General features: G+C 37.7%; 1 protein-coding gene across 4 annotated transcripts in view; it reads right to left on the reverse strand.

Annotated features, from left to right (window-relative positions):
* Positions 1–294: 294 nt before the first annotated feature.
* LOC132403001 (ADP-ribose glycohydrolase MACROD1-like) overlaps positions 295–25,627 on the reverse strand; it is a 1,163,451-nt gene continuing 1,138,118 nt past the window's right edge. For all 4 annotated transcript variants that reach the window (XM_059986201.1, XM_059986200.1, XM_059986202.1 and 1 more), the window contains 2 exons: positions 5,000–5,053; positions 295–4,225 (listed from right to left, as the gene is read on the reverse strand). In XM_059986201.1, coding sequence (XP_059842184.1) covers positions 4,212–4,225; positions 5,000–5,053 — 68 coding nt within the window. In that variant the 3' untranslated portion in view covers positions 295–4,211. The remainder of the gene's footprint in view (positions 4,226–4,999; positions 5,054–25,627) is intronic.

Here is a 25,627-nt window from a genome sequence, read left to right on the forward strand (position 1 = left end):
TTGAAGTATCCACTCGACTGTGCCGATTCTGAAATGATCTCACCTGAATCTTTGTTTTCTGTTTGACATCAGAGCAAAATGCTGAGACTTTACAACATTATTCTACTCATATTGTTAAAAAAAAGTTTGATTTAGGTACAAGTCCAAAATGTCACAGATGAATTCAAAGATAAAACTGAGATGTTACCTCATAAACACGCTGTTTATTATCAGGCTAAATAAGTTGATCTAAATCACAACAGTCATCAATCACAAGGATCTGTTAGAATAATTGAAAAGTTGTGTTTTTCAAAATGCTATTACTGTTCATTTTATTTAATAGACATAAAGTGAAGGCATCATTTTCTATTGACTACATCCCAAATTCATGGCACAGAGAGAATAACAGAAAAAAAAACATGTTTAATAGGTAATGCTGGCTATTTAATGAGTTAACAATACGGCAGTAAGTCAGCAAGATAATCTCCAATTTTATCTATTTGGTTCCAGTTTTTAAACAACAACTGCCAGTTACTATTACATAACCATCAGGTAAAGCAAAACTTTAAAACATTGAAGGAAAAAGAAACTGCTCTTTCTGGAAGTCTCAGAAAAGTAAGACATCTATCTAAACATTGTCTAAAGCAAGCATGCACTGCCAGATGTTTTAAAGGATGCATAAAGCTAATAAAGAGAGTGTTCTGAACATTTGCATTGCAAATTAGACAGAATTAAGGGCTTTGAACAGTAGATTTGGAAACTAGGCTCCTGATTAGACAAGAATGATGACTGTCTTGGCAAACTCTGATGGGTGTCAAAGGTAAAATAGGTGTGAGAAAATCAGCCCCAGGGGTTTTATAATGAGTGATGTAAAATGATCTGTGTATTTCCTTCCATACGTTTTACATAGCTGACATAATCTATCACACTGCACATCAGCACAATTAAACAATGCATCTAAGAGTCAGCTTGGTAACAGTTGTGTGAGTCCTGCCCAGATTGTTCATTTTACATTCATTTTGGCACCAGCTAAAGCTCTGTGAGAAATTTAAAAAATTACCAAAGAAATGGGCCAGCCACAATGGGCCAAACGGTCTCTTTCTGGTCAATTTTGGGAAAAATAATTGTAAGCGTAGTAGTTCTTAAAAGGGGATCAATCAAAGCTCATTAACCAAAATGGTGGAGGTTATCCTGAAGTTGACCACCGCAATTAGAATAATGTATTTTACTTAAGACCCACTTCAAAGGCTTGGACCAGGATCTCACTTAAGTACTAAGGAATTACTGTGTTGTCAGACATGGCATTTTATGCATAAGCTTATTTTACGTCTCAGGTGGATGCTCAAAAATGTTCCGCAACATCCCTCACTGAATAAACAAAAGCATTTGTCTCACAAAGTGGGTGCTCAAAACAGTGACTAAATTTAAGGATTTGTTTAGTTTGCAAGAAATATGTTGTGACATCCAGAGATTCAGTAAGATACTATGTTTAATCTAAATCTCATTTTCTCTGCTCCAGGATAGGGAAGCAGATAACCAGGAAGATAGAGGCAATGCAGGAATGGATTATAAAAGAGTGTTTATCCTAGCAGGATATGTGCTTTCTGGAAAAGAGATGGCTGAGAGATGAAATTCATGCAGAGTTAATAGGTAGTGGCTGCAGTGATTTCATTTTTAGCATTCCAATGGTTTGACCAGTGTGGACACACAAAATCATTTCATCTTGTTCAGAAGGGTGGAACTAGGGAACATAGTCTGCACTGGAAAGGGGTAACTTTTGCAATTAAGCTGCACAAAGAAGTGACAAAATTAACTCTAAAATTATGAGTTAGTATTGAATCAGAAAGGGAAAAAAACCTGCAGTATGGACTGAACTGACACCTACTATAAGAGAAAGGATGAGGCCTAATTGCTCACAGGTAATATAATAGTCTGCCATTTATGTTTTACAGATTATCACTATGGCTACAAGCTTCACTTCCATAACTTGGTTTGACTCCAGCCTTGTCACTGTTGGGACATTTTTTACCTGTAGACTGAGTATTCTAATACACCAAGGAAGACTGCATCTCTGGAGTGAGAAGATGCATCAACAGATATCAAAGGTCCTTCATCAGAATCGATGATCCTAATTCTGAAGGGTCGTCAACCAGAAGCATTAATTCTATTTTTCCCTGAACTTCTGAATGCACCCTGCATTTTCTGTTTTATTTTAGATTTTCAGCATCCACAGCTTTGCCTTACTCACATTTCTGACCATCCTCTTTTACACTACTTACCATAACCTAGAACTCAGTCAAATCTTGGATGCCTGTGCCCTAACTCCATCAAATCCTATTACCATTATCCACATGTTGCTGATCTACTCTATGTGCTAAATGAAGTAAATACTGTATCCTATTTTACAAACTCAGAGTTGATCAAAATAACCTATTTGATCACTCCTTTCACAATCTTTAATCTTTGCCAGACTAACAATCATGCATATAACTGATTCTCTGAAGCTTGCCTTATGATCACGCTTAAATTTCATTGCTGCACTGTTAGAGCTTGTACATTGAGATGTCAGAGCCCTCTGGAATTACATTGCTTAACCTCTCACCCTCTCAACGACCTTTATTTAAGAACTATTAAAGAATTTCGATTAAAACCCAGTTCAAACATTTGTCATCAAATGTTCTTTCGGTTCACTGATGTACTTTTTTTGTACCTTGCTACATTGCAGTATTAATAAAAGTTGCTTCAGCCCTTTCCTTTCTCTAACTGGGGCAAGTAGTCTGCTCAAGAAAGTAGTCTTCACTTCAAATCTTGGCAATAGTTAAAATAAAGTTGGACACTTGTTTTCTTTTCCTCCAGAGAATTGTTTCTTTCTCTATTTAAAATTAGTTATTCCCAGTTTCCCTCCATGAGCCAATGTCTCTTTCAAACAAGTAAATATTGTGGTTAATAATCCCAGTTAATAGCAGCTACTGATTGTGCATGAAGTCTGAGTTAGTTTTAGTTTAACAGGAGTATGTTATTTCTCAGCAATATCTTCCTTGGTGAAAGAAAAGTCACCAGTCAATTCTTTTTTTTGGACAAAAATATAAAAAATGCTACAAATATTCAGCAGGTTTGCCAATATCAGACAGATAAAGTAGATAAGAGATGCTGATTTTCCTTTTCAGAGGTTGAATAATGTATTTTTCACACCAGAGTTAAATTTATGGACATTTCTACTGTTATGAGGCACCTTTAATCTAGTACTTATTTGATACTACACAGGAATAATTTTGGTGCTTACTTACAAGTAGGACAGATAACCTAATTTTCAGTTTAAGAGGGTAGATTTGCAGAGTGCTTTGAGTGAAGAAGGAATAGAAATGAGGAAAAGCTTATGTTGGGAATTCCAAGACTTACAGAAGACAAATGAATTCAATAAATACCTGCGGTGTCATCAACAGATGGGAGGAGATGAGCGGAAATGAGGTAAAATGGAAACACATGGCAATCTGTATGTGCAAGCAGAAAGTGAAAAAGTTTGGAAAAAGAGGAATTATGAAAAAACAAAGAGACAATATCATTGTACTAGGTCGACTTCTGTATGTTAGTTCTGGAGTAAAATAGGTTCCTCTTGGAGTAACAATGCATTCTAACTCATGCCAAACCTTTTCTCTATGTTTCAGGCTGAGAACCAAACATAGTGCAGTGTTAAAGAATTGGCAAAGAAAACAAAAAAAAATATCTTGATTTTTCTTTTATTACAGAAAAGTTATTTATTTTAATTTTAAATTTTAATTCAAAGAGAATGGGATCATTAGGTCAGTTCTGAGATCAGAGGAAGATTACAAAGAGAACTTGGGTAAAGTCATTGCATATTCCATGGGACATCAATATTGTACTTTTGGGCTGCCTTAGTGTCAGTTCTTTATGAATAAGCAGTGTCAAAAACATAATACTCCTGATGTAATGGAGGTGAACACAACTCATTAAGAGCAAAGCTCTATTGACCAATAAAACAACAGCTCTGGCAGTCAAAATATTATTTAGAAGCACATCATCAGATCAAAAGATTCCCTTCAATAACACAATTACAAAACATAATGCAACTCAGATTTTTTTATACACAAAACTGAATAAGGTGACTACCTAAACTCGAGCACAAAATTGTACCATATGCCTTCTGGAGGTCTAAAGGGCTACAACCCGCCTTCAAAGGTAACACTGGATCTTGCATTAGCCATACATAGTCTTCATTGTCCACTTTCTGTGTAAAAGAAGAAATAAGTATAACTATAGCTGCTGCCAAGAAAAGACAGGAAATTTCTCTTTGAAGAACATTTATATCATCTGTTTCATTGTCTTAATTCATGGTGTGCAATAAACGTTTCTTTATCTGTTTAATAGTTTGGTGACCAAATGGATCATTTGCCAGACTGCTGCCTGGTATGTACAAGCTAAGGTTTTGGAATTAATGCCTGCATTGTATAAATGAGCAGAACTCAGCTGCCACTGTGATATAAAAAAATCCCTCATCAGTCTTAATGTGATCCAGAGCTTCTGCAATCATGGAAGAACACTACAAGTTCAAGGTCAAGCAGATAGAATAACCCTGAATGCAGCCATTGAGAATTAATTGTGGACATCTACCCAACCAGAATAAATCTGAAGACCTAATGAGATAAAAAAAACTATGCAACAATAGAAAAGTTTTCAGCTGATAATTCAAATATCCTTTCTCTGCTGTCTTTCTACTCAATAATATATTATTAATATTAATTAATTAATAATAATAAATAATAATATATTAATAATAATACTAATATATTCTACTCAATGAAGTAGCTGAAGAATGAAACAATTGTAAACAACATTATGACCAAATTCATTTTGATGAAAAACTTCTATTTAAATATCTTGAAAGCCAACAAATCAGATTCTTGGCCAATATATTTTGAATTTTATTCCATTATTTTATGTATCAAAAGCTTATTTTAATACATCTTCAAACAAAATTATTCTGAAACAAGAACCTCCGTACCTTCTTCACATTCATCAATATAGGGTATGCGGTCATTATTTTCCTTATCTTCTCCTGCAAAACATTGATAATATTAGGTCACATTCGACTTTTTAAACATCTAGCATATGCATCAAGTTGCATCCTATGCAATTTGCAAGTAAAATAAGTCTGCATAACTGCTTCCTTTCCAGCATTCCAAAGGAGCCATTCTCCCTATAACACTCTTGTCATTCTTCATTAAACACCTCTATTCAGGGCACAAGCATGGTCATCAATTTCCAACTGCTCGCCATTCTAACTTCTTTTTTGGGTGTATTTTTCTTTCCACACTATTCCAAAGAAGGTCAACTGGAGCTTGAAGAACATCACCCCTCGCTCTTCTACACACTTTACATCCTTGTAATCTTTGAGAAAGGCATCAACAAAGGCATGTTAGTGGAGAGTTTTAATTCAGTGATCTATTATTGTGTTGTACATTGTTCAGTATTAACAATGTAATATGACATTGTTGCTTCAGAAGAGCCACTGCTGCCTTTGCTTCATGCAGTTTGTCAGCAACCAATTCTGTACTGTTAGGGGTAATGGGTTGCACTTCAACAGCTCTGTAAGGAGGGTGATTTCTGGGATAAGAGTCTTGTAGTAGTGATTGATTGTCAGTGATCAATGTGGCAGAATCAAGAGGTAATATTCAGACAGGGTAGTTAGCCCCAGAGATTGGTTGAGGTCATTCTGACATGGACATTGGCAGAAGGATGAAGATTCAGATTCATTTATTTATCACATGTATATTGAAACATACAGTGTAATGCATTGTTTGCATTAACAACCAACACAACCCAAGGATGTGCTGGGGGCAGAACTTGTTGGCACACATTCTGGCATCAACAAAGCATGTTTGCAGAACAACATGCATCTTTGCTATTGACCCCAGGACTCTCTGATGGACAGTGATGATGATGATGGATGAAGATCATGGCCTATTCAACAACTGGAACTCTGAAAACTAGGCCTCGAACTCTACTCTTGACAGCTTGCATAGTTAGGGTGTCACAGGCCCTCATGCCACCTGTCCTCATGGAACTCCAATCCCAGAACCCACCATTGACTCACTTACTGGGGGTGGGGAAGCATCCTCACTGGTCTGCTGACCTGACATCCGAACTGGGGTGCATTTTGTCCCATGTCCACGTCACTGGCATTCAAATGCAGAGCACAGAAGGTAGGCTTAGACTCCAGCCTCACCTCTAACTCTTCCTATTCCTAAACAATAACCTGATCCCTAACTCCCCTCTCTGTGCCCTAAATCATTCTTACAATCCTAAAAATTAACTAAAACTAAGCTACAACCTTGATGGAGACCACAGCTCTGCACCATCTTGATTAGCATCAACTTGTATTGAGAAAGAGAACAGGGCTCAAAAAGTTGAGAACTCTTTGAAATGTTCAAGGCACCTGAAGCTTTAATCAGATCTCATGATTCTTCCAACTTGGTAATTAAGCTTGCAGCTGGGAACAATAAAAGATGCAGGAATACCTTACAATTGGGTGATGAAGTGAAACAACAAAAAAATATCTTTCTGATCTCTTGCTTCAATTGAACTAAAGGAAGAATAAATTGTGGCTAATTTACATCAAACACAAAACACTTGTTAAGAAGTTTAAAAAATTTCTCTTTTGTCAATGACTTGCCAGAAAGCCCTTAGGACATTAATAGGAGCTTAAATTCACCAGAGGCTATGGTAACTCAGTTGATAAATGCACATCCTGGGATGAAGAATTTTCTTCGTCATCACTCACTTTCTGTGTAAAGCAAAGAAGCCAATTTTGCTGGCAAACAGGGCAGAATTGAACGTTATTATTGCTTAATTGTTTTGGCCTCACTGTTAATAATACTTGCGAGAAATGGTTTAATTCTATGCAAAATTGATGACAATGAATGGTGAATCCACTCAATTGGTCTGAAGTTTTTTTTGTGTCTGAAGAACATGAGCTGGTTGTGGCAGTTCCTTTGCAACACCACTGTTACAAGAACAAAAACAGCATCAGCTTTTGCTCCCTGCTGGATTTTTTTTTGCTAGAGGACATGGAGACTAATTCAAAACTACTTAAATCCACTCCCTGGCCTCTGTACAACTGCTTCTTCAGATAATGCATAAACTGTAATTTTTAATAAAAATACATTTTCACACATTTAGTAAAGGTCCAAGCATATCAAATGACTTTGATAAGGCCCTTAACAAGGTTCCGCATGGCAGGCTGATCTGGGAGGTTAGGTCATATGAGATTCAGGGGGAACTAGCAAGGGAAATTCAGAATTGACCTGATGATAGGAAGCAAAAGGTGATGATAGAAATTTGATTCTCTGACCAGAGGCCTGTGACAGGTGCAGTGCCCAAGGGGTCAGTGTTGGGACCTCTGTTATTCTTATTTATGTAAACAGATATGAATATACATGGCACAATAAGCAAGTTTACTGATGATATTAAATGGGGGGGCAGGGTGGTCTTGTTGATAGCAAAGCAGGTTACAGTGAATTGCAAAGGGATCTTCAGCTGGTCGGGAGATGGGCTGAGGAATGGCATATGTCTTTTAACTTAGATAAGTGTGAAGTAATGTGTTTTAGACAGTCAAACCAGTGTAGGACTTCTACAGTGAATAACAGGGCACTGATGAATGTTGTGGAACATAGGGACCTGGGAGTATAAGTGAACAGTGGCTCCACAAGTAGACAATGTGGTGAAGAAAGCATTTAGCATGCTGGCCTCATTGGTAAGGGCATTGATTTAAGAATAGACACATTATGTTGCAGGGGAGGCCCGATAACGTAGTGGCTGGTGCAAAGCTTTACAGCAACAGCAATAGGGGTTCAATACCAGCTGTTGATTGTAAGGACTTTCTACATTCTTCCCAGGTTCCTTAGGGTGCTCCATTTTACTTCTACATTCCAAAGGCGTACAGGTTAGTGCTTGTAAACTGTTGATGAATAAAGCATGGCAACATTTGGAGGCTGCCCCCAGTATATTCTCAGACTTTGTTAGTCTTGTTGCAAATGGCACATTTCACTTTATGTTTTGATTTACACGTGACAAATAAAGCTAATCTTTATCTTTAGATACAGCTATTCTTCAGCTATCACAATAACGGGTGAGGCCGCACTTGGAGTATGGTGTATAGTTTTGGTCATCTTGTTTTAGGAAAGACATTGTCAAGCTCGAGAGGGTGCAGAAGAAATGCACAAAAAGAGTAGAGGGCTTGAATTATAGGGAGAGGTAGGTCACATTGGATCTTTATTCCCTGGAAAATCCTGATGGGTATGGATCATAGTCTTTTCTCCAGGTTTTAGGGAGTTCAAAGCTGAAGGGCACAGGTACAAAATAAAGGGGAGAGATTTAAAAAAGACCTGGAATGCACTGCCAGAGTAATTGGTCAAGGTGCATCATTTAAGAGGCAATTGGATAGATAGATGGTGGGGAGGGGCTCAGAGGGTTACAGGCTGGGAGGATGCTTTGGTCAGCACGGACCAGCTGGACAACCTTCCATGATGTGCTACTCTACACAAACTGATGATCCTTTTATAGGAACTAGCAGGATTCTCATGCAGAGTTCAAGGTGATACTACTTTATTAAATCAGCATTATGGCATATGACAGGATATAATATAAAGGTTAATCAACTGTGCGAATGTGCATGGTAAAAACAATTTTACTATTATAACTACCTTTCTAAATCTTTTCCCTTTGATTCTTAGTCTCCCACCCTCTGTTTCTCTATTAGTTGTCAAACTTAGAAGCAGTGCATGTTATATCATATCTTGAGACTTAAAACTGATACTTTCAGTTCAACTGTAAACTTCCCAACATTTTAACTCTGATAGTTTTGAGTATATGAAAAGATGTTTTCCATACAGTATTTAATGTTTTGCTGAAGATGCAAATATAATTATTATAACGCTGAATCACTGCAGGTATTAATGATTATAAGAGTATTTTGAATCTCTCTTTAAGCTGTTTCTCATCTTCAAAAACAGGAAAAATTATTGAAAGAATGCCTCCTGCAACTGCATAATATTAATCTGCTTTCAGATGGAAAGCATTTGCTGTTTATTTTAAATTGGTTCACATCATTAAAACAGAGGACAAAGAATTCATAATTAGCCTCTTAATAGTTGGTTGGGAGTGCTTCATCAAAGTACATCATGAATAATTTATGAGAGGAAAGTAGATAATGAATGTGTAGAATACATAATTGAGGATTGGTTATTAGAGCACAATGCTAATCAATACGAATTCTGAATGAGGATTAAACAGTGACCGAAAATCTCAAGGATACGTCAAAAGTCCTGTAAGGGCAAAGGTCTGTAGACTTCTGAAGCAAAGCTTATCTCAAAATCATTAACTAATATATGCTATCAAGTGCCTTATTAAACAAAACAAGGAAAATTTATACCTCTTGAGCTTTAACATATAACTGCTCAGGTAGGTATCTAATAAGTTGATGCTGCATTCTGGAATTCTACGGCATCATCAGGAAAAAGGTATCTTTTTAACATATAGTAATGCAAAATATAGGTTATCAGAAAAAAATGGGCCTTCGTGCTTCCTCCATCTCCCTTTCCTCTGCAAAACTATACTTGGACAAGACTTATTACTTGCTGTGAGAGAGCCAACTTGTACATTTCATCATTATTCTGCTTTAGTTTCCTGCACTTCAAGGGAATATGGATACTTAATCAGTAAAACATATCATTGATCTCCTTTTTCTCCATTAACCACAATTACAAAATTACAGTCGGAGAGTCGCTGAGCCTTTGGCCAGACCTGTCCTTGCAGTCCATGATGCTTGTCTATGCTAATCATGCTTACTATGTTAAGCCTACACTATTCCTACCCAAGTAATTGCCTAAATGCCTTTTGAACATTGTAATGTGCCTGCTTACACCACGTTCTCTGGCAGCTCCTTCTATATAACCTCCACATCTGTGCAAAAAGTTGCCCCTCTTAAGCCTCTCTCCTCTCACCTAATCCCATACCATCTGGTTCTAGACTCCCCTATCCTGGGCAAAAGACTCTGACTACCCGAGTTATGCCCCTCATAAATGGATTCCCTAAAGATTCATTTGCAGGTTGAGTTGCTTGGTAAGGAAGGCAAATGCAATGTTATCATTAATTTGAAGAGGACTAGTATATAAAAGCAAGGATGTAATGCTGGGACTTTGTAAAGCATTGGTTAGATCACACTTGGAGTATTGTGAGCATTTTTGGGCCACTTCTTTAAGAAAGGAAGTACTGGCATTGGAGAGTATCCAGACGAGATTCACTAGAATTATCCCAGGAATGAAATGGTTAATGTATGAGGAGCATTTGATAGCTCTGGAGTTTCAAAGAATGAGGGGGGAATCTCAGTGAAACCTATTGAATATTGAAAGGCCTAAATAGAGTGGATGAGGAGATGATGTTTCCTCTAGCAGGGGTGTCTAGGCCCAAAGGCACAGCCTCAGTATACAGGGATGTCCCTTTAGCCAGAGGGTGGCAAATCAGTGGAAGTCATTATGAAAGATGGCTGTGGAAGTCAAGTCACTGGGTATATTTAAAGCAGAGGTTGATAGGTTCTTGATTAGAAACAGCATCAAAGGTTATAGGGAAAAGGAAAGAGAATGGAGTTAAGAGGACAATAAATCAGGCATGATGTATGGAGAAGCAGACTTGTAGTACCACTTGTAATTCCACTCCAATGTCTTACGTTCTATGGTCTCATAATTTAATACGTCTTTATAACATCACTCCTCAATGTCCTACATTCCAATGGAAATAACCCAGCATATACAACCCCTCTTCATAGGTAAGGCCCTCTATTCAAAACAACATCCTGATGAATCTCTTCTGAACCCTCTCAATTGCTACACATCCCTTCTATGTTCTGCCAACTAGAATTGTGCACATGATTTGAAGTGTGACCTGACCAATGATTCCTACAGCTGTAACATGACAACACCTCAGCCTATTAAGGCAAGCATGCTGAGAAGCTTCTTCACCACTCCACAAACGCTGTGATCATTTTCAGTGAACTATTAACTCTCACTCTAAAGTTCCAGCATTACACCATTAACACACTGCATATGTCCTGTTAGTATTTGATGTCAAAAATGTATTGTCTCCTACATGTTTGAATTAAATTCCATCTCCCACTGCTCCATCCAATTTTTCAAATAATTAATGTTTCTCTGTGAACTTGTAAAAAAATTCTTCACTACCTATTATTTCACCAATTATTTTGGTGTCATTATCATCAAGCATACTAATCAGTCCACCTATATTCTTATCTACGTCATTTGTATACCTGACAAACAACAGTTATTCCAGCACCTATCCCTGCAAAACACCACCAGCTGCAGCCAGAAAGACAACCTTAGACCACTATACTTTGTTTCTTATCTCTAAGGCAATTTTGAATCTGCTTTGTCAGCTATACGTGAACATCATGTGATCTGAACCTCTGGACCAGTTTACCCATGTGAAGCTTTGTTAATCTCTATGAAAACCACATCTACTGGCTTATTTTCATCTACTTTTCTTAGATATCGCCACAGAATCTCAAATAAGTGTGTAAGACAGGATTTCTCCTGAATGGAACTATGATAACTCTTAATCAGTCTCAGACCCTCAGTGTGGATATAAATCCTGTCCCTTTGAATGTTTTCCAATAATTTCCCCACTACTGATGTAAGGCTCAGTGCCAATGTTCATCAACTGGCGGGTAGCTTCCTGGCTTAACCCTAATGCCCTTTTTGAATAAGGGAACACCATCAACTATCCTCCAGTTTTCTGGTACCTTATCCGTGGTTAGGAGGTAGAGGACATTTCAATGGAAATAACAGAAGCAGAAACTATGGTTACTGGAAATGGTCTGCAGATCAGGTGGTATCTGTGCAGACAGAGTTTAAGTTTCAGGTCAATAGCTTTTTATCAACACAAGATATTAACTCTGTGCCTGCTTCCACGAATGTTCCCTGACCCACTAAGTATTTCTAACATCCTCTGCTGTAATTTTAAATTTCCAGCATCTGTGGTTTTTTGTTTTATTTCAGAATCTGAAAGAGTTGAAGTCAGTGTTGACATAAGAGGCGGTCATCTGTCTGGCCAAAACATGAGGTGCCTTTCCTCATTATTACCTTAAATTTCATTGCAACAATGTAGAAGGTTGAAGACAGAAAGATCCTTGGTGATGGAGGCCTTAAGTTTTGGCCCACCAAGGAGATTACATCAAGAATGGCCACTACTGGATTATAAACTGAAAGGGCTATTAGTAATCCCAAGGCAATTAAGACAGTAACCAAACATTTGCAAACATATTAAATTCCATTGTCAAGAGCTTGAGCACACAAAAAAGTGTCTGGAATCATGGAATAAAACGGAAACCTTTGACATAAATTTAGTGATAAACTGAAACAGGGTTGCAACTGAATCATGAACAGAAAATAAATAAACCTTGATATAAAACTGTAAGAAGAGTACATGAAGGAATAAAGAAAATAAAATTGTAATAATAGAAACAATATCAAGGCATTAGAGTTTATGGATTTAAAATGTTTTAGCAGAATCTCTTATGACTGATCTGAGAAATGGCAAGAAATCAATCATATTACTGGCAGATTATTATAGAATGACAATCAGTGGAAAGGAAATTGAGGTTGAAAGTGTGTTTTGACCAAGCTTTTGGTTATGTACAGCAATTATTTAATCTTAAATGGAAGGAATATTTAATAAAATGAAGCACTCACTGGATTAAAAAAGCACGTTACATTATATCTAGCTGAAGATCCTGAGATGCTTTCAAGGAGTAATAATCAAACAATATTTGATATTGAGGCATGTAAGATGTTGAAACAAGGGACCAAAAACTTGGTCCAAGAGGCAGGTTTTAAGGACCAACTTAAATGAAGAATAAGGTAAAAAGATTTAGAAGGAAATTCCAGATCTTAAGAGAGAAACATGAGATTGCAGACGCTGGAACTTGGAGCTACAAACAGTATGCTGAGGAAACACAGCTGGTCATGCAGCATCTGTGGGAGAAGAGATATTGAGTTGATCATAGAGAGGAGGAGAAGGTCCAATTGAATCCAGGGATTTGTACCAGATATATCACTACAGAGATAAAAATGATAAATGATGGAATACTCTGGTCTGGAATACCAACAGAGAGGGATAGAGAAATGGAGGGAGGGGGACAGGGCAAGGGGAGAGAAGAAGGAGATGGAGTTGGAGAAGGAGAGGGAGACAGAGAGACAGAGTTAATATTTCAGATTGATGACTCCTTATCAGATTTATAGCAAATGCTGTTTTTAAAATTTTGGCACTGTAGCAGTCCAGTTTATTGGATTGATAAGAATTAGAGAGTGCAAGCACACACTGGGGAGGAGAGTCTGGAGAGAGAAGAAAAGGAATGGCAACTGTTCAGATGGAAAGACTTTCATTTAGGTACCAAAATTTTCATTCTTTTTATGACGACCCGAGACACTTTAGAATCAATGAAGTGCTTTGAAATGTGGTCATTACAGTTATGAGAGAAACTTGGAATGGTGAGGCAGGGATGTTACTGGATCTATTATTCAGATTTATGGTGGTCAAAAGGTAGGACACAATGTTCTACATCTTGTATTTGAACCAAGAAGCTTGAGAGGTGACCTTACAAAAACCTTGAAAATTAAGATACATCATGATGAAACAGATGGTGATGTGCTGCCTCTGTTAGCCAGTGAGTAATAGCACAACGAACACATTGAATTATAAAAGGACTATGAATGGTGGTTTTAAAATAAATCAACTCCTTGAAAAAGAGACAATTGAAGTCACATAAAGATGATAAAATATTTATAAAATTACATGGTCATTAGAAATACGGAGCAATTTACAAGCACGTTCTAAATAATCTGACCCAAATGAAATCATAATTGAACTTCCATTATCTATTTAATGATTTTTATGCAAATCTCAGTGCTTCCAAAGTGGCAACACTTCAAAACAATCTTTCCTAACTCATTTGGCAGCATCCAAGACTAACTGAGAAAAATAGAATCTATTTCCATCCAGGTGCACCAAACAAATCTAGTGATCAATAAGTAACAGCCGAGGAAAGTACTTTGCATCTTCAAGCAGTACTGACAGGTGAATTGTGACTGAAAGCTTCCTTAGGAGAATACTTTGAAAGGAATGGATGAAATAGAATCGGAGGAAGTTTGTGAGGAGCAGATCCACTGGTATAAGTCAATTGGGGCAAATAAAATTGTCTGCTTTTGTGTTGTTATTGCAATGATATTTTGCTGAATTTATGCACATCTTGATGATAAGTGAGTCCGAGGTTTATAATCTAGAATGGCAGACTGCGAGACATTAAACTGAATGATAGAGCAGCCACATGTTCTGCTCCGAATCCTGGTCCTTAATCTCTCATATTTGAATTTAAAGCAACAGGGGTATAAATTTGTCATTCCTCCTTATGTTGATATCCCTGCAAATAAAATAACTCTTGTCTAAGTAAGGACTTCATATAGAAATGGCAATAATATTCTGTATATTAATAAAATAAATGCTGTAGGAGATACAAGAAGTTAAATACAACGTGATCATCAGAGAAATATTTAAACTCATGACTGTCGACAGGTTGCCTGAAATCTGAATCTCCTGGAAAAGCTGGAGGCTGTGAATCTTCCCCTCATAAGTTAAAGCAGAAACCACGAAGGAAATGAAGTTGCTGGTGACTTGTCTGGAAGGCAAATGGATTGCTGAAATCTGTTTTGAGTTAGTGGCAGTGGCGATAACACCAGAATTGTGCTCTCTAGCTGTGGTTTTTGGCTACTGCAATTAAAATGCTAACCACTGAAAAGTCAGTCACAGAGCTGCACGGCACAGAAAATAAGACCTCAACTGAACTTGGCCAAGCTGACCAAGTTGTCTAACTGAGCTTCTTTTATTTGCCTGCCTTTGAGCATATCTCTCTACAAACTTCCTATCCATATATGTCCAATTTTTAACTGACTTTTAAATGTAATTGTACTCGCCTCTATCACTTCCATAGGCACCTTGTTCTATTTACCCACTACCTTACCAACATTTGTACATTCAACTCCTGTACTGAAAACCTGTCTAATGAAAGACAGATTGCCATATGACTTCTTCACCACCTTGTCTACTTGGGTTGCTGCTTTCAGGCATCTGTAGGTCTCTCTGTTCTCCAATGCTTTTCAGGCTCTGCTATTCATAGTGTATATTCTGCCCTGTTATTTTTTGCCCCAAAGGTATCATTTTACACTTGTCCAAGTTGAATTTTGTCTGTCATTCCCCAGTTGTTCAAGACTGTACTATAAAGTTAGAATACCTTTTAACTAGCCACTATACCTCTAATTTCCATGTCATCTGCAAACTTACTAACTCTGCCACTAATATTTTCCTCCAAAAAATATATGGAGGTGGAACTTCTACTTTGCTCAGTTTTGCTGAGTGGCTGCTGGAAACAACTGAATGCAATGTCAGGAGGAAATATTTGAAGAAAGTCAACACTCTGTTCCCCATAGCCTTCATTTGATTCCATGCTCTTCAATCAGATTCTATCATCTGTAGCTTTTTGTCACCTCCACCTATCACCTCCTAGCTTCAGACACAATTTGCACACCCTCCCCTTCTAACCCATCCTCACTTGGATCCACCTATTGCTTGCTGCTTCTTGCCCCACCCATTTATTTCACCTTTTTTAAACTGACGACCTCCCCAGTATCTTTCAATTCACATAAAGGCCTTGACAGGAACATCAGATGTCTCTTTCCAACCAGATGCTGTTAGACGCACTGTTCAAAGGTTCATTTACTATCAAAGTATACAACTCTTCTTCTCCAGATAGCCATGAAACCAAGAAGTTGAAGTTCCTCCATCAATTTGCTTGTTGCTCCAGATTCCAGTGTCTGCAGCCTCAGAATTTAAGTAACAAAACTGGGGTTCAGTGGTGATGACTGAGCCTCCTGCTCCATTAAAGATTTCTAATGGGTGCAGCATGCCCAGGGCCAGGGAACAGAATATATTTTTCATCCTCTAGCTTCACACTTTCAAAATTTATCCTATTGGCTGGATTCTTTGTTAAGGCATTTTTTAAAAATGTCTTCATTTTTCCAGAACCTGGTCATCACCAACAAGGCCATTATTTATTGCCCATCCCTAAGTACTCTTGAGGGCGATTGGTGATCTATGCTCTTATATTAGTTTAATTTTTCTGATGAAGCTATATGTTTGATGTTGTATGAGACGGAGTTCTAGGACTTAGAACTGGAAATGGTGTGAGAATAGCAATATGATTCAAAGTTGGGGTGGTGTTCAGCTTGGAAGAAAATTTGCAAATGGGGCTTTCCATTGTGCCCGACACCTTGTATTTCTTCATGGGATGGGAAGTGCCATTAGAGTAAGCAGAAGAATATTTTATAAATAACTACAGCCACTTGGTCCTGGTGGAGGATGGAAAGAACATTTAGTGGTCAAAATTGGGCCAATTAAGCAGGCTGTTTGTCTTGCCTGGTCTCACGATAAGGGCGTGGACCGAAGAATATTGAGGGAGGGGAAATGTTACATTTAGAAGGTTAGGGATTTTTGGAATTCTGAACTGAGCTGTGGGTGCTCAGTTGTTTCAGTTGTTGAATATATGTAAGGTTTGTTATCAAGTTTTGAACATTTGGGGTGGGGCAAGAAAGGAGGTCAGCTTGGATCTTATTGAACTGTGGAGCAGACTTGATGAGTCACACAACCTAGTTTGCTCCTATTGATTGTTTGCATGAGGACACAATAAAATCATCTGTGACTTGTTTGTCAATTTTCAGATTCATATTACCATGCTTGATCAGTGACTCATACTCAGCTGCTTTAGGCTCAACACTCTAGAATAACCCCTCCTTACTTCAGCTCCTCTTTCAAGATGCTCCTTAAAATCTCTCCTGTCATAAAATTGTATGCAGATGTAACTGAAATTTTATTTGTTACCCACTCCAACAAAGTACCTTGAGGTATTTTTATTACATTATGGTGCCATATTATGTCACAGTGGTAAGGATTCACACTCCAGTGGCTTTACACTTAAGGTTTCTGAAGCTCTGGCACAGAAGCGTAACTGAGGCCTGAGGTAGATCAGCCATTATCATACTGACCCAGATGGAAAGGTCAGACAGTAGATTTTCATATATTCATTTTTTGTCAAAAATTATTTGCAGCTGGCCGCAGTTTTTAAGGACTGATGGCCAGGCCACTAGAACTTAAAATGCTACAATGAACCCACATGGGAATTTTGCCCTATATGATAGAGGGATCGTTCAAAAGACATAATGCTTTTCCTTGAATATTCAGACTAGGACCACATTCCATACAGTGGCTGTCCAATGCTACAGGTTGTACCTCAAGCACAGAAGTTGGTACACATCATGTTTTTTCTTCAGGTCCAGAATGACAGAAGATCCAGGTTAAGTTCAATCCCGGCACATAATATTGTTGTTTTGATGGTTATTCATAAGTTACTACACCATATCCTTATCTCTGTTATACTTTGCTAATGTGAAAGCCTGTAATTTTTCTAAAAATATTTTTCAGCATTATTTATTCCTGCAGAGTCCTGCTCTGTGAACCAGACTATTAATCACAAGAAAGTTAGCCTATTTTATTGTCAAAAGGTGCTGGTCTATGTTCCTCCAGAATCAATGAATAAGCCAATGGCCTGTGACTTTTCTGGAGGGGGTTGGCCCCATTAGAAATAGCTCCATCTGTCACTCATGTGCGTGTACACACACACACACACACACACACACACACACACACACACACACACACACACACACACACACACACACACACACACACTCTCACTCTTCATTATCAATATTCCCCAGATTAAAACAAGAAAGAAACCCCTTCTACTCACTGACATTGTTCCCTCACTTGGCTTTCACTAACTTTACAAACTTCCTTTAAAAGCCTTTATTGAAATTACTCAGTCAATCCCTGTGGAGTCTGAAAGCCTAAATCTAATTGCAGAACACTAAGACATGCTTGATGTGATGGGAAAGCCCTGAAGCTTTGAAAGACTGAAATGTCTAACCATCTGCTTCTCATACCAATGAACAAACAATGGCGTCAAAAGAGAAGAGAAATGGCACTCAGTACCTGGGATTCTTTTAATTACTAGTTTAGTGAAACCATCAGCATGTGGAGGACATATGAAAGCAAGAATGTGAAATATCAGTACCCAGAGTGACTGCTTAAAATAAATAGGAAGTACCCATCAATCATGTTAGCGTTTAATTATCTTAATGCTTATTTTCCAAAAGTGGAATCTTGTTATATGCAATTGGTCACAAAAGAAATGACAAGCGGACGACTGAGTGGTTTTGATTTGTATTAAACAACATTAGAAATAAGCTAGAATTGGTACAGAGCAGATCATTGCAAAACAACTAGGTGCACATTATTAGTTTTCTTCCATGATTGAAGCTGAGCTAAGGGCTGATTATTTGTCCTCTTCCTTGTGAGATGGTTTTAACCTATTTGCCATTCACCATCACTGCAAATTCCAGTTGAGCCACACTTGCTCATTATATATAGTGCCTCAGAATTTCAACAGCTAAACTTTTAGTATCAGCTTTTTTCCCCTGATACGTAGCCTTTGTAAAGAGTTACCTCTTTAATACATGTTATTTCAACACATTAAAATAAAATTTGGTGTTTGACAATTTGCCTACTGATACTTAGCCATACTACAGAATTACACCTTTAATATATTTCAATTCAATGTAATAAAATAAAATTTGCTGTTTGACAACTTGCCTATGCTTTAGAGAGGAACAATTAGAAAATTAACTATTTTTTATGATAAATTGCCAGCTTAAGTAGCACTTGCATCAAGATCTCAATCTCTGTTTTTTGTTCAGAAGACAATTCAGGTTGGATAGTGTTAGAAACTATTAACTGGTGCTGCAGTTACTGTTGAACCTCAAAGCTTTATTTGGATTACAGGATACTAACGACTTTTGTTTAAATAGTAAGTACACTATGCAGTAGACAGCAGAGTATTGAAAACAGGATGAATTATTTATGTTAAAAAGTGCCAAGAAATATCTGCAAATGTGATTGCAAAACATATAAATGGAAATTGTTAAATAAATATTAAAATATGAAAATTAGACAATACTAAAAATCTTTTCTGTCACATCATAAATCACTTAATAACGCTGTTGATATCTGAAATGATTAATTGCTCTGACTTATTTGTATAGCATTACTTTACTCTACCGAGCTGTCTATCTATTTATGGCTCAAAAGTAAATTTAACATTGAGACTGAATTGTGATGTACTCAGCCAATTTGATAGTAGCTTTAGAATATTCTCAATAATTTTTTCATTTATTTGTGTAGGGTGAAACACGATCTAGGAAAATAGGTTAGTTTTGAAAGGGTGAACTAATTAATGGGAACATCTTCAAATATAGGCATTATTTCTATTGCTTTTCCATCCTTCTATTTCACTGAGATTTAGAAAGGTAATACCTGCCAATTCATCTACAAAGATGTTCAGCAATGTTAACAGTGAAAGAGTCTCTTCGATCCTAAGCAAACAGAGGAGCTCCAAGGGTTAATTAATTGGAGAAGTGGAGTATTAGATGGCTCATAGTGAACTGTTTCTACTCCTCCTCACTCATCAAACAGCAGATCTGTATCTCAAACTGACCTTGAATTGCAGCAGTAGCAGGAATAAAGAAAAACAGATCAGCCGCTGTTTTTATGTTTAAGCTCCATTCCCCAGACACACCAAAGTAAACAGAAAAATGTCTTGAACTTACATTTTCAAAATGTTTAACACCACAGAATTAGGACATGGGTGGGGAGAATGGAAAATGTCCTTGCGGTTCTTTTCTGCACCACGCGTACCAGCATCAAACCCAACCTGCATGCACCCTTCTTAAAAGGCTGTCGGATGCCATTTTCTTTCTATGGTCTAGGCCACATCAGGATACCCAGACGGGGAGCACGCGTATCTTTAGATGACTCGTTTTACAGCCAGCAGCTACTAAGGAGTTTGGAGCCAATAGTGAAAACATCACGATAGGATGCCAAGTCAAATGTCAAAGTGAGAGGAAGAAGCTTCAAGAATCAGATTCAGGTTCAATATCACTGGCATTTGTTGTGAAATTTGTTGTTATGCAGCAGCAGTACCTTGCAATAAATAGTAATAACAATTGTAAATTACAGTAAATATATATTTATTTAAAAGTTAAATTAAATAGTGTAAAACAGAAAAAAATCTGGTGAAGTGGTGTTCGTGGGCTCAATATCAGAAATCTAATTGCAAAGGGGAGAAAGCTATTCCTGAATTGTTGAATTGTTGAAAGTGTGTCTTCAGGATTCTCTACCTCTTCCATGACAGTAGCAATACTTCCAAGATGGCGACGCGACGCAGCTTGCAGCGGCCACTCCGGAACTGATTATCTGTTATTTGTGAAGTAGGGTGCCGTGCACAATCATATTCAATTGAAAATGGACGTGGAAGCACAGAGAAACATCGGGAAGTTCCAGGAAGACCTTCTTCGTTGCTGCTGCTGCTGAGAGGTCCGGGACTCTTCTGGGAAGAACAGGCCCCCAGTCCTCGGGGTCGCGTTGCTGATGGCCATTGGTGGGGCCGTCTTAATACGCTCGGTAGAGGATGATGCTCGGAGAAGCTGTGCCGGAGGGGATGGTTGTCGGCTCGGAGGTTCGATGGACTCAGGTCGCTTTCGGTGTGTGCTGCGTCTGCGAGGCTGACTCGGGTGGCGCCTTGGAATTCCATAGCGGGGGTATTCCCTTCTACCATTGGCGTGGGATGGCGAGTCTGTCGGGACCCTGGGGACTTGTGGAAACGGTGGTGATTTCTTTTGAACTTACAGTCCTTTAACATCTTGGACTATTTTTACTGTGCCCATAGTCTGTTTTTTTTTAATCAATTATGCTATTATTTGCACTGTTGTAACTATATGTTGTAATTATGTGGTTTTGTGCAGGCCTTGTAGCTTTACTTTTTGGTCTTGTTTTGTCTGCTGGATTTGGAGCTCCTTTCTGGGGAACACGCTAAATGGTAGCTCGATATTAATATGCAGCAGCCTCTCCGGACTCTGGATTGGGGATTGCCAAACGTTATGTGGATGTTCTGGTGTAGTGTGTTTTGTCATATACTTTTGTGATATCATTCTGGGGGAACGTTGTCTCATTTTTAAACTGCATTGCATTTGTGGTTTCTAAATGACAATAAACTAAATTTGAATCTGAATAAGAACAAGGCATGATCTGGGTTCTCAAATGATGGATGCCGCCTTTTTGAGGCACTGCTCCTTGAAGGTGTCCTGGATGCTGGGGAGGCTAGTGCCCATGATGGAGCTGACTGAGTTTACAACTTTCTACAGCTTATTTTGATCCTTTGCAGAGGCCCCTCCTCATACCGGACAGACGTGCACCCAATTAGAATGCTCTCCACAGTACACTCTATATAAATTGGCAAGTGACTTTGGTGACATACCAACTTTTCTCAAATATAGATAAAGACTCAACACTCTTCCAAACTTAGCTATAAATTCCAACTCAATTTAGAATGCATCTCAATTTATACTGTACATATACTGTATACAGTCTATTATATAAAACAACTACTATATAGATACCTACACCATAGTAAATTTTAAATTCTCCTATTCAGGCCTAAAGAGTCAGTCACTTGTAGAAGATTTCATACTCTTGTGGGATAATGTATTTCCTAACAAGTAGATCACTGCTTGGCAAGTGAGCCTCGTGGCTGTGAAACAATCTCAGGTTCTGGGGCCTCCTCTGTGTAGGAGTTGACTCTGAGACTGGAATAAATGGTTCTGACAGCTTTGGACATCTTTTTCCTCCTTTTCTTGGCTTTTCTCTCTGGATCTATTTTGACCCCTTTTTTATCTATTATCTTTTCAACTTCATCTTTATTTTTTCACATCTCCCTTTTACTTCTTTCTAGAACATGCACCTTGATCTTGGGAAAGTACATTTAATTCACTGGTATATTCTCTTATTAATACTTCTGTTGCTCCCTTTATGACCTGATCTCTCCTCTTGGTTTCCTCATCCACAACATCATCTGATGAATCCTCTGTTTTTGTGTCTCCATTGACTCCTTTCTTTTTGGCCTTCTATTCATCCAGCTGGGATTTTGGTCTTTGTATCTACTTTTACAAGAAGCTTTTTGATTCCCACTTGAACCTTAATGTACGTGGTTCTTTTCACAAAACCTGAATGCTTGCAACTTCCCTGAAGCTCCTTGAACTCTCTTCTAGCTTCAAATCAAGCCACATTTCACAAGTATATATTAGCAGCTTTCTCAGATATGTTACTTCAAAAACTCTTGTGGACGTAGATCTGCTTTTGTCACTTTCATGATTTCTCTAAGCAGCATGGTCCTTTCTTGGTCCAATATGCTTTCCAACCAGAGGCACAGAAGTCGGCACCAACATCTGTTCATGGTGTACAGCATGAAGACAGTTGTGGCACGATCCAGTATCTTTCTTAATTCCCTTTCAGTTGACTCAGTTACAAGGGATGGCAAATGGTAGATGGATCTCCAACCAGGTTGTAGTTGTCTCAGGCACTTACGTCCCCACAATGCTGGCTCTCCTGTTTTACCACACACAAGCCCAACGTGGCTTGCTGATTGTTATATGTCCAATTCCATTTTAATTATTTTGCTGTTTATCTCTGGTGTAAGCCATATTGCTTGTCTATCGTTAATTTTCAGATTGCAAATCTCAAGGCTACACAGTCCTGCACCATTCTCATCATTATCAGGTTTTTCAGCAATGTATGCAGATTAGTACTCTTGACTTTTTGTCACTTGACTTTTTAATCTTTATACCTTCCCTGTGCAGTCCATTTATTTCTGCCCAACATGCTTTTTGTACGTGTCCTACTTTGTAGAATTTCCTGCAAGTTTCACCTTTAAATCTGCATTGGTGTATGTGAGCCCCTGAAACAACGGTAACACAAATTTTTTCAGCCAAGCCAGTTTCTGCATAGACATTACAAATTTGTTTATGCTCACTTTCATTCCTGACCACAACTCAATTGTGTCTCTGTCTGCTGTTTGCAATGATAGTGATTTCAACTGCTCTTTTAAATGTAAGTTGTGCTTACATTTAAACCATTTTTGAATACTTTCTTGTAAGATTCCACAAACAAAATGACCTCTCTTAGTTCATCAAGCCTATTACTGAACAGACAATGCTCTGACAATCTATTTAATTCAGCCACTTACACCGAAATGGACCCCCTTTCTTTTGATTCTGCTTGTTAAACCTAAAGTGTTCACAATCAGCAATGGTTTTGGTTTTACATGTTTCTGCATTATTTTCATGATATCAGCAAAGCTCATTTCAGTTGGCTTTGTCGGAGCAGTCAAATGTCTAAGTAAACTATCTGTCTTTAAATCCAATGCACTCACTTCTCATGGGCTATACCATTTGCTTTAAAATACTGCTCAACTTGTTCAAGTATACAAAATCTAGTTATCTGTTATGTTACAGAATGTGCCTATCTTTCCAATATAGTCAGCCACTTCTGCGTTTTCTTATGATTATTAAGATTCAGTACTCACTGCTTTTGAACCCGTGAACTCTGCTGTTTTATGCACTTTTTAAAAAAACTTAGTAGTGTCTTTCCTTTCAAAGAACACATGCTGCAATGCTTTTTTTTTTAAAGACTCAAATGTCTCACTGCCATTTTTATAAAGAATCGAACATCTTGATGCGCTTCAATGGGTCGGTAGTCGTCTTGGGCACATTTTAAACATCCGACATCACTGTTATATTTTGTAACTTCAAAACATTAAAACTAATGAGAAGAAAACCCATTAGTTTTCCAGAAGAGTCCAAAATGCAAGTCTAACTTTGTTTTTTTACTTTAAGTGAGGCTCACATGGTAGTGTGATGACATATGCCACTTACTTACTCTTACAGATAACTCACAGGCATTATGGAAACAACAACGAATGCTTAAATCAGATAATATATGTACAATATAACTGAAAGATTACTAAAATGTTCAATACACAACAGTATGGAAGGACATTATGGGATATTGACCACAATTTTTCCAAAGCACTGGGTGAGAGTAGGTATTGCCAGAGAATTAAAAATGTTACTTGTTTTTCCAAAAAAGATATATAGATACCTAGATATATAGTGATAATCATGTTAAATTCTGTACGCAATTTAGTGCCACCATGCATATTTAAGTGAGTCATTGTTTTCAGTGATGAACTTGGTCAAGTCTAATTATAGGAGTAGACTTACTGATGGAACTAGTGCAACATGCATAGCTCTCAAAACACAACCAAATACAAGTCAGATGTGAAATATTTGTCATTGTTAGTGCAGCACCAAAAGTCTCATTGAGAGTAAAGTGTGGTTTTTTTCTTTTCCTTGATCTTTTACGAATGTGCACCACAGCTTATAATTTCATGTGCACATTTCTTATATGATACATTTCATATTTGATACAAGTACAATGCTATTTAGAAAAGATGTTATTTTCAATTGTCTTCTCAAAATATCAATGTTTATAATTTTGAACAGCTTTTCTAAAATGCTGCCTTTGTTTCTATCTGTCTTTGTTATACTTCTATTAAGAGTAAAACAATGAACACATGGAAATATGAAACAGGACTCATCTATTACTTTTACTAATTCACTTATCAATAATAATCTCTACTCAAATTTTCCTTGACAAGAGAATTTTTTGGAAGATTATTGCCACTCTGGGCACACACTCTCAAAAAGGTTTGCCACCTCTGGTCTAGACGGAGTGGATAGTGGGAGGCTTTCCCTTTGGTGCGAGGCTGCAGAAGATGTCACACGTATCAAATATAGAGGAAGCGAATTAGAAGTGACATAAGCAAAACTGATTTTTTTTTGTGCAGTGCAGTTAGAATCTTGAAAGGAGCATCTGTAGTTATTGTGGCTTTTCTGTGAGACAGTGTAGTCTGCAACCAAAATTCCAAGCAAGGAATGAACTATGGAGCAAGAGTATAATATGTTAATCCTACTTTATGTATATAGATTCAGCAATACCAGCTGGAGTTGAACATCTTTAGGAGTAGGTTTCTCCCTGTTCTAGTGTTGCTGCTAAATGGAACATACATTGTTGCATGTTTCTATCCACCAGCTATGATGGTATGAATGATACTCTCACTCTGAATGAGATGATAGTCTCAAGACCAAATGATGTAATTCAAGTTGATGAGATTGGTACCATGTTATGTGAGTGGGGCAGTGATGGAGATGCAGTTATTTGGATGAGGTGATCAACCAAGGCTCTCAGTTGGACACAAAAGAACCCATCATTCTATTAATAAATGGGAGGGGGTTTCTCTAATCGTCTGGCCTATCATTGTATGTAAAAGACAATTATCTGGCCATTATAATATTGCTGTTTGCATGATCTTATTCCAAGCAAACGAGCTATATACTTCCCAATTATTACAATGATTGTTGTCCCAAAAGAAATCCTTAGAGTGCTTTGGGTGTTCAAGATAAAAGGCATCTTATCAATTCAAATATTTCTTCTTTACTGAAAT

Source organism: Hypanus sabinus, chromosome 12 (genome assembly GCF_030144855.1).
Source record: "Hypanus sabinus isolate sHypSab1 chromosome 12, sHypSab1.hap1, whole genome shotgun sequence".
Taxonomy (NCBI): Eukaryota; Metazoa; Chordata; class Chondrichthyes; order Myliobatiformes; family Dasyatidae; genus Hypanus; species Hypanus sabinus.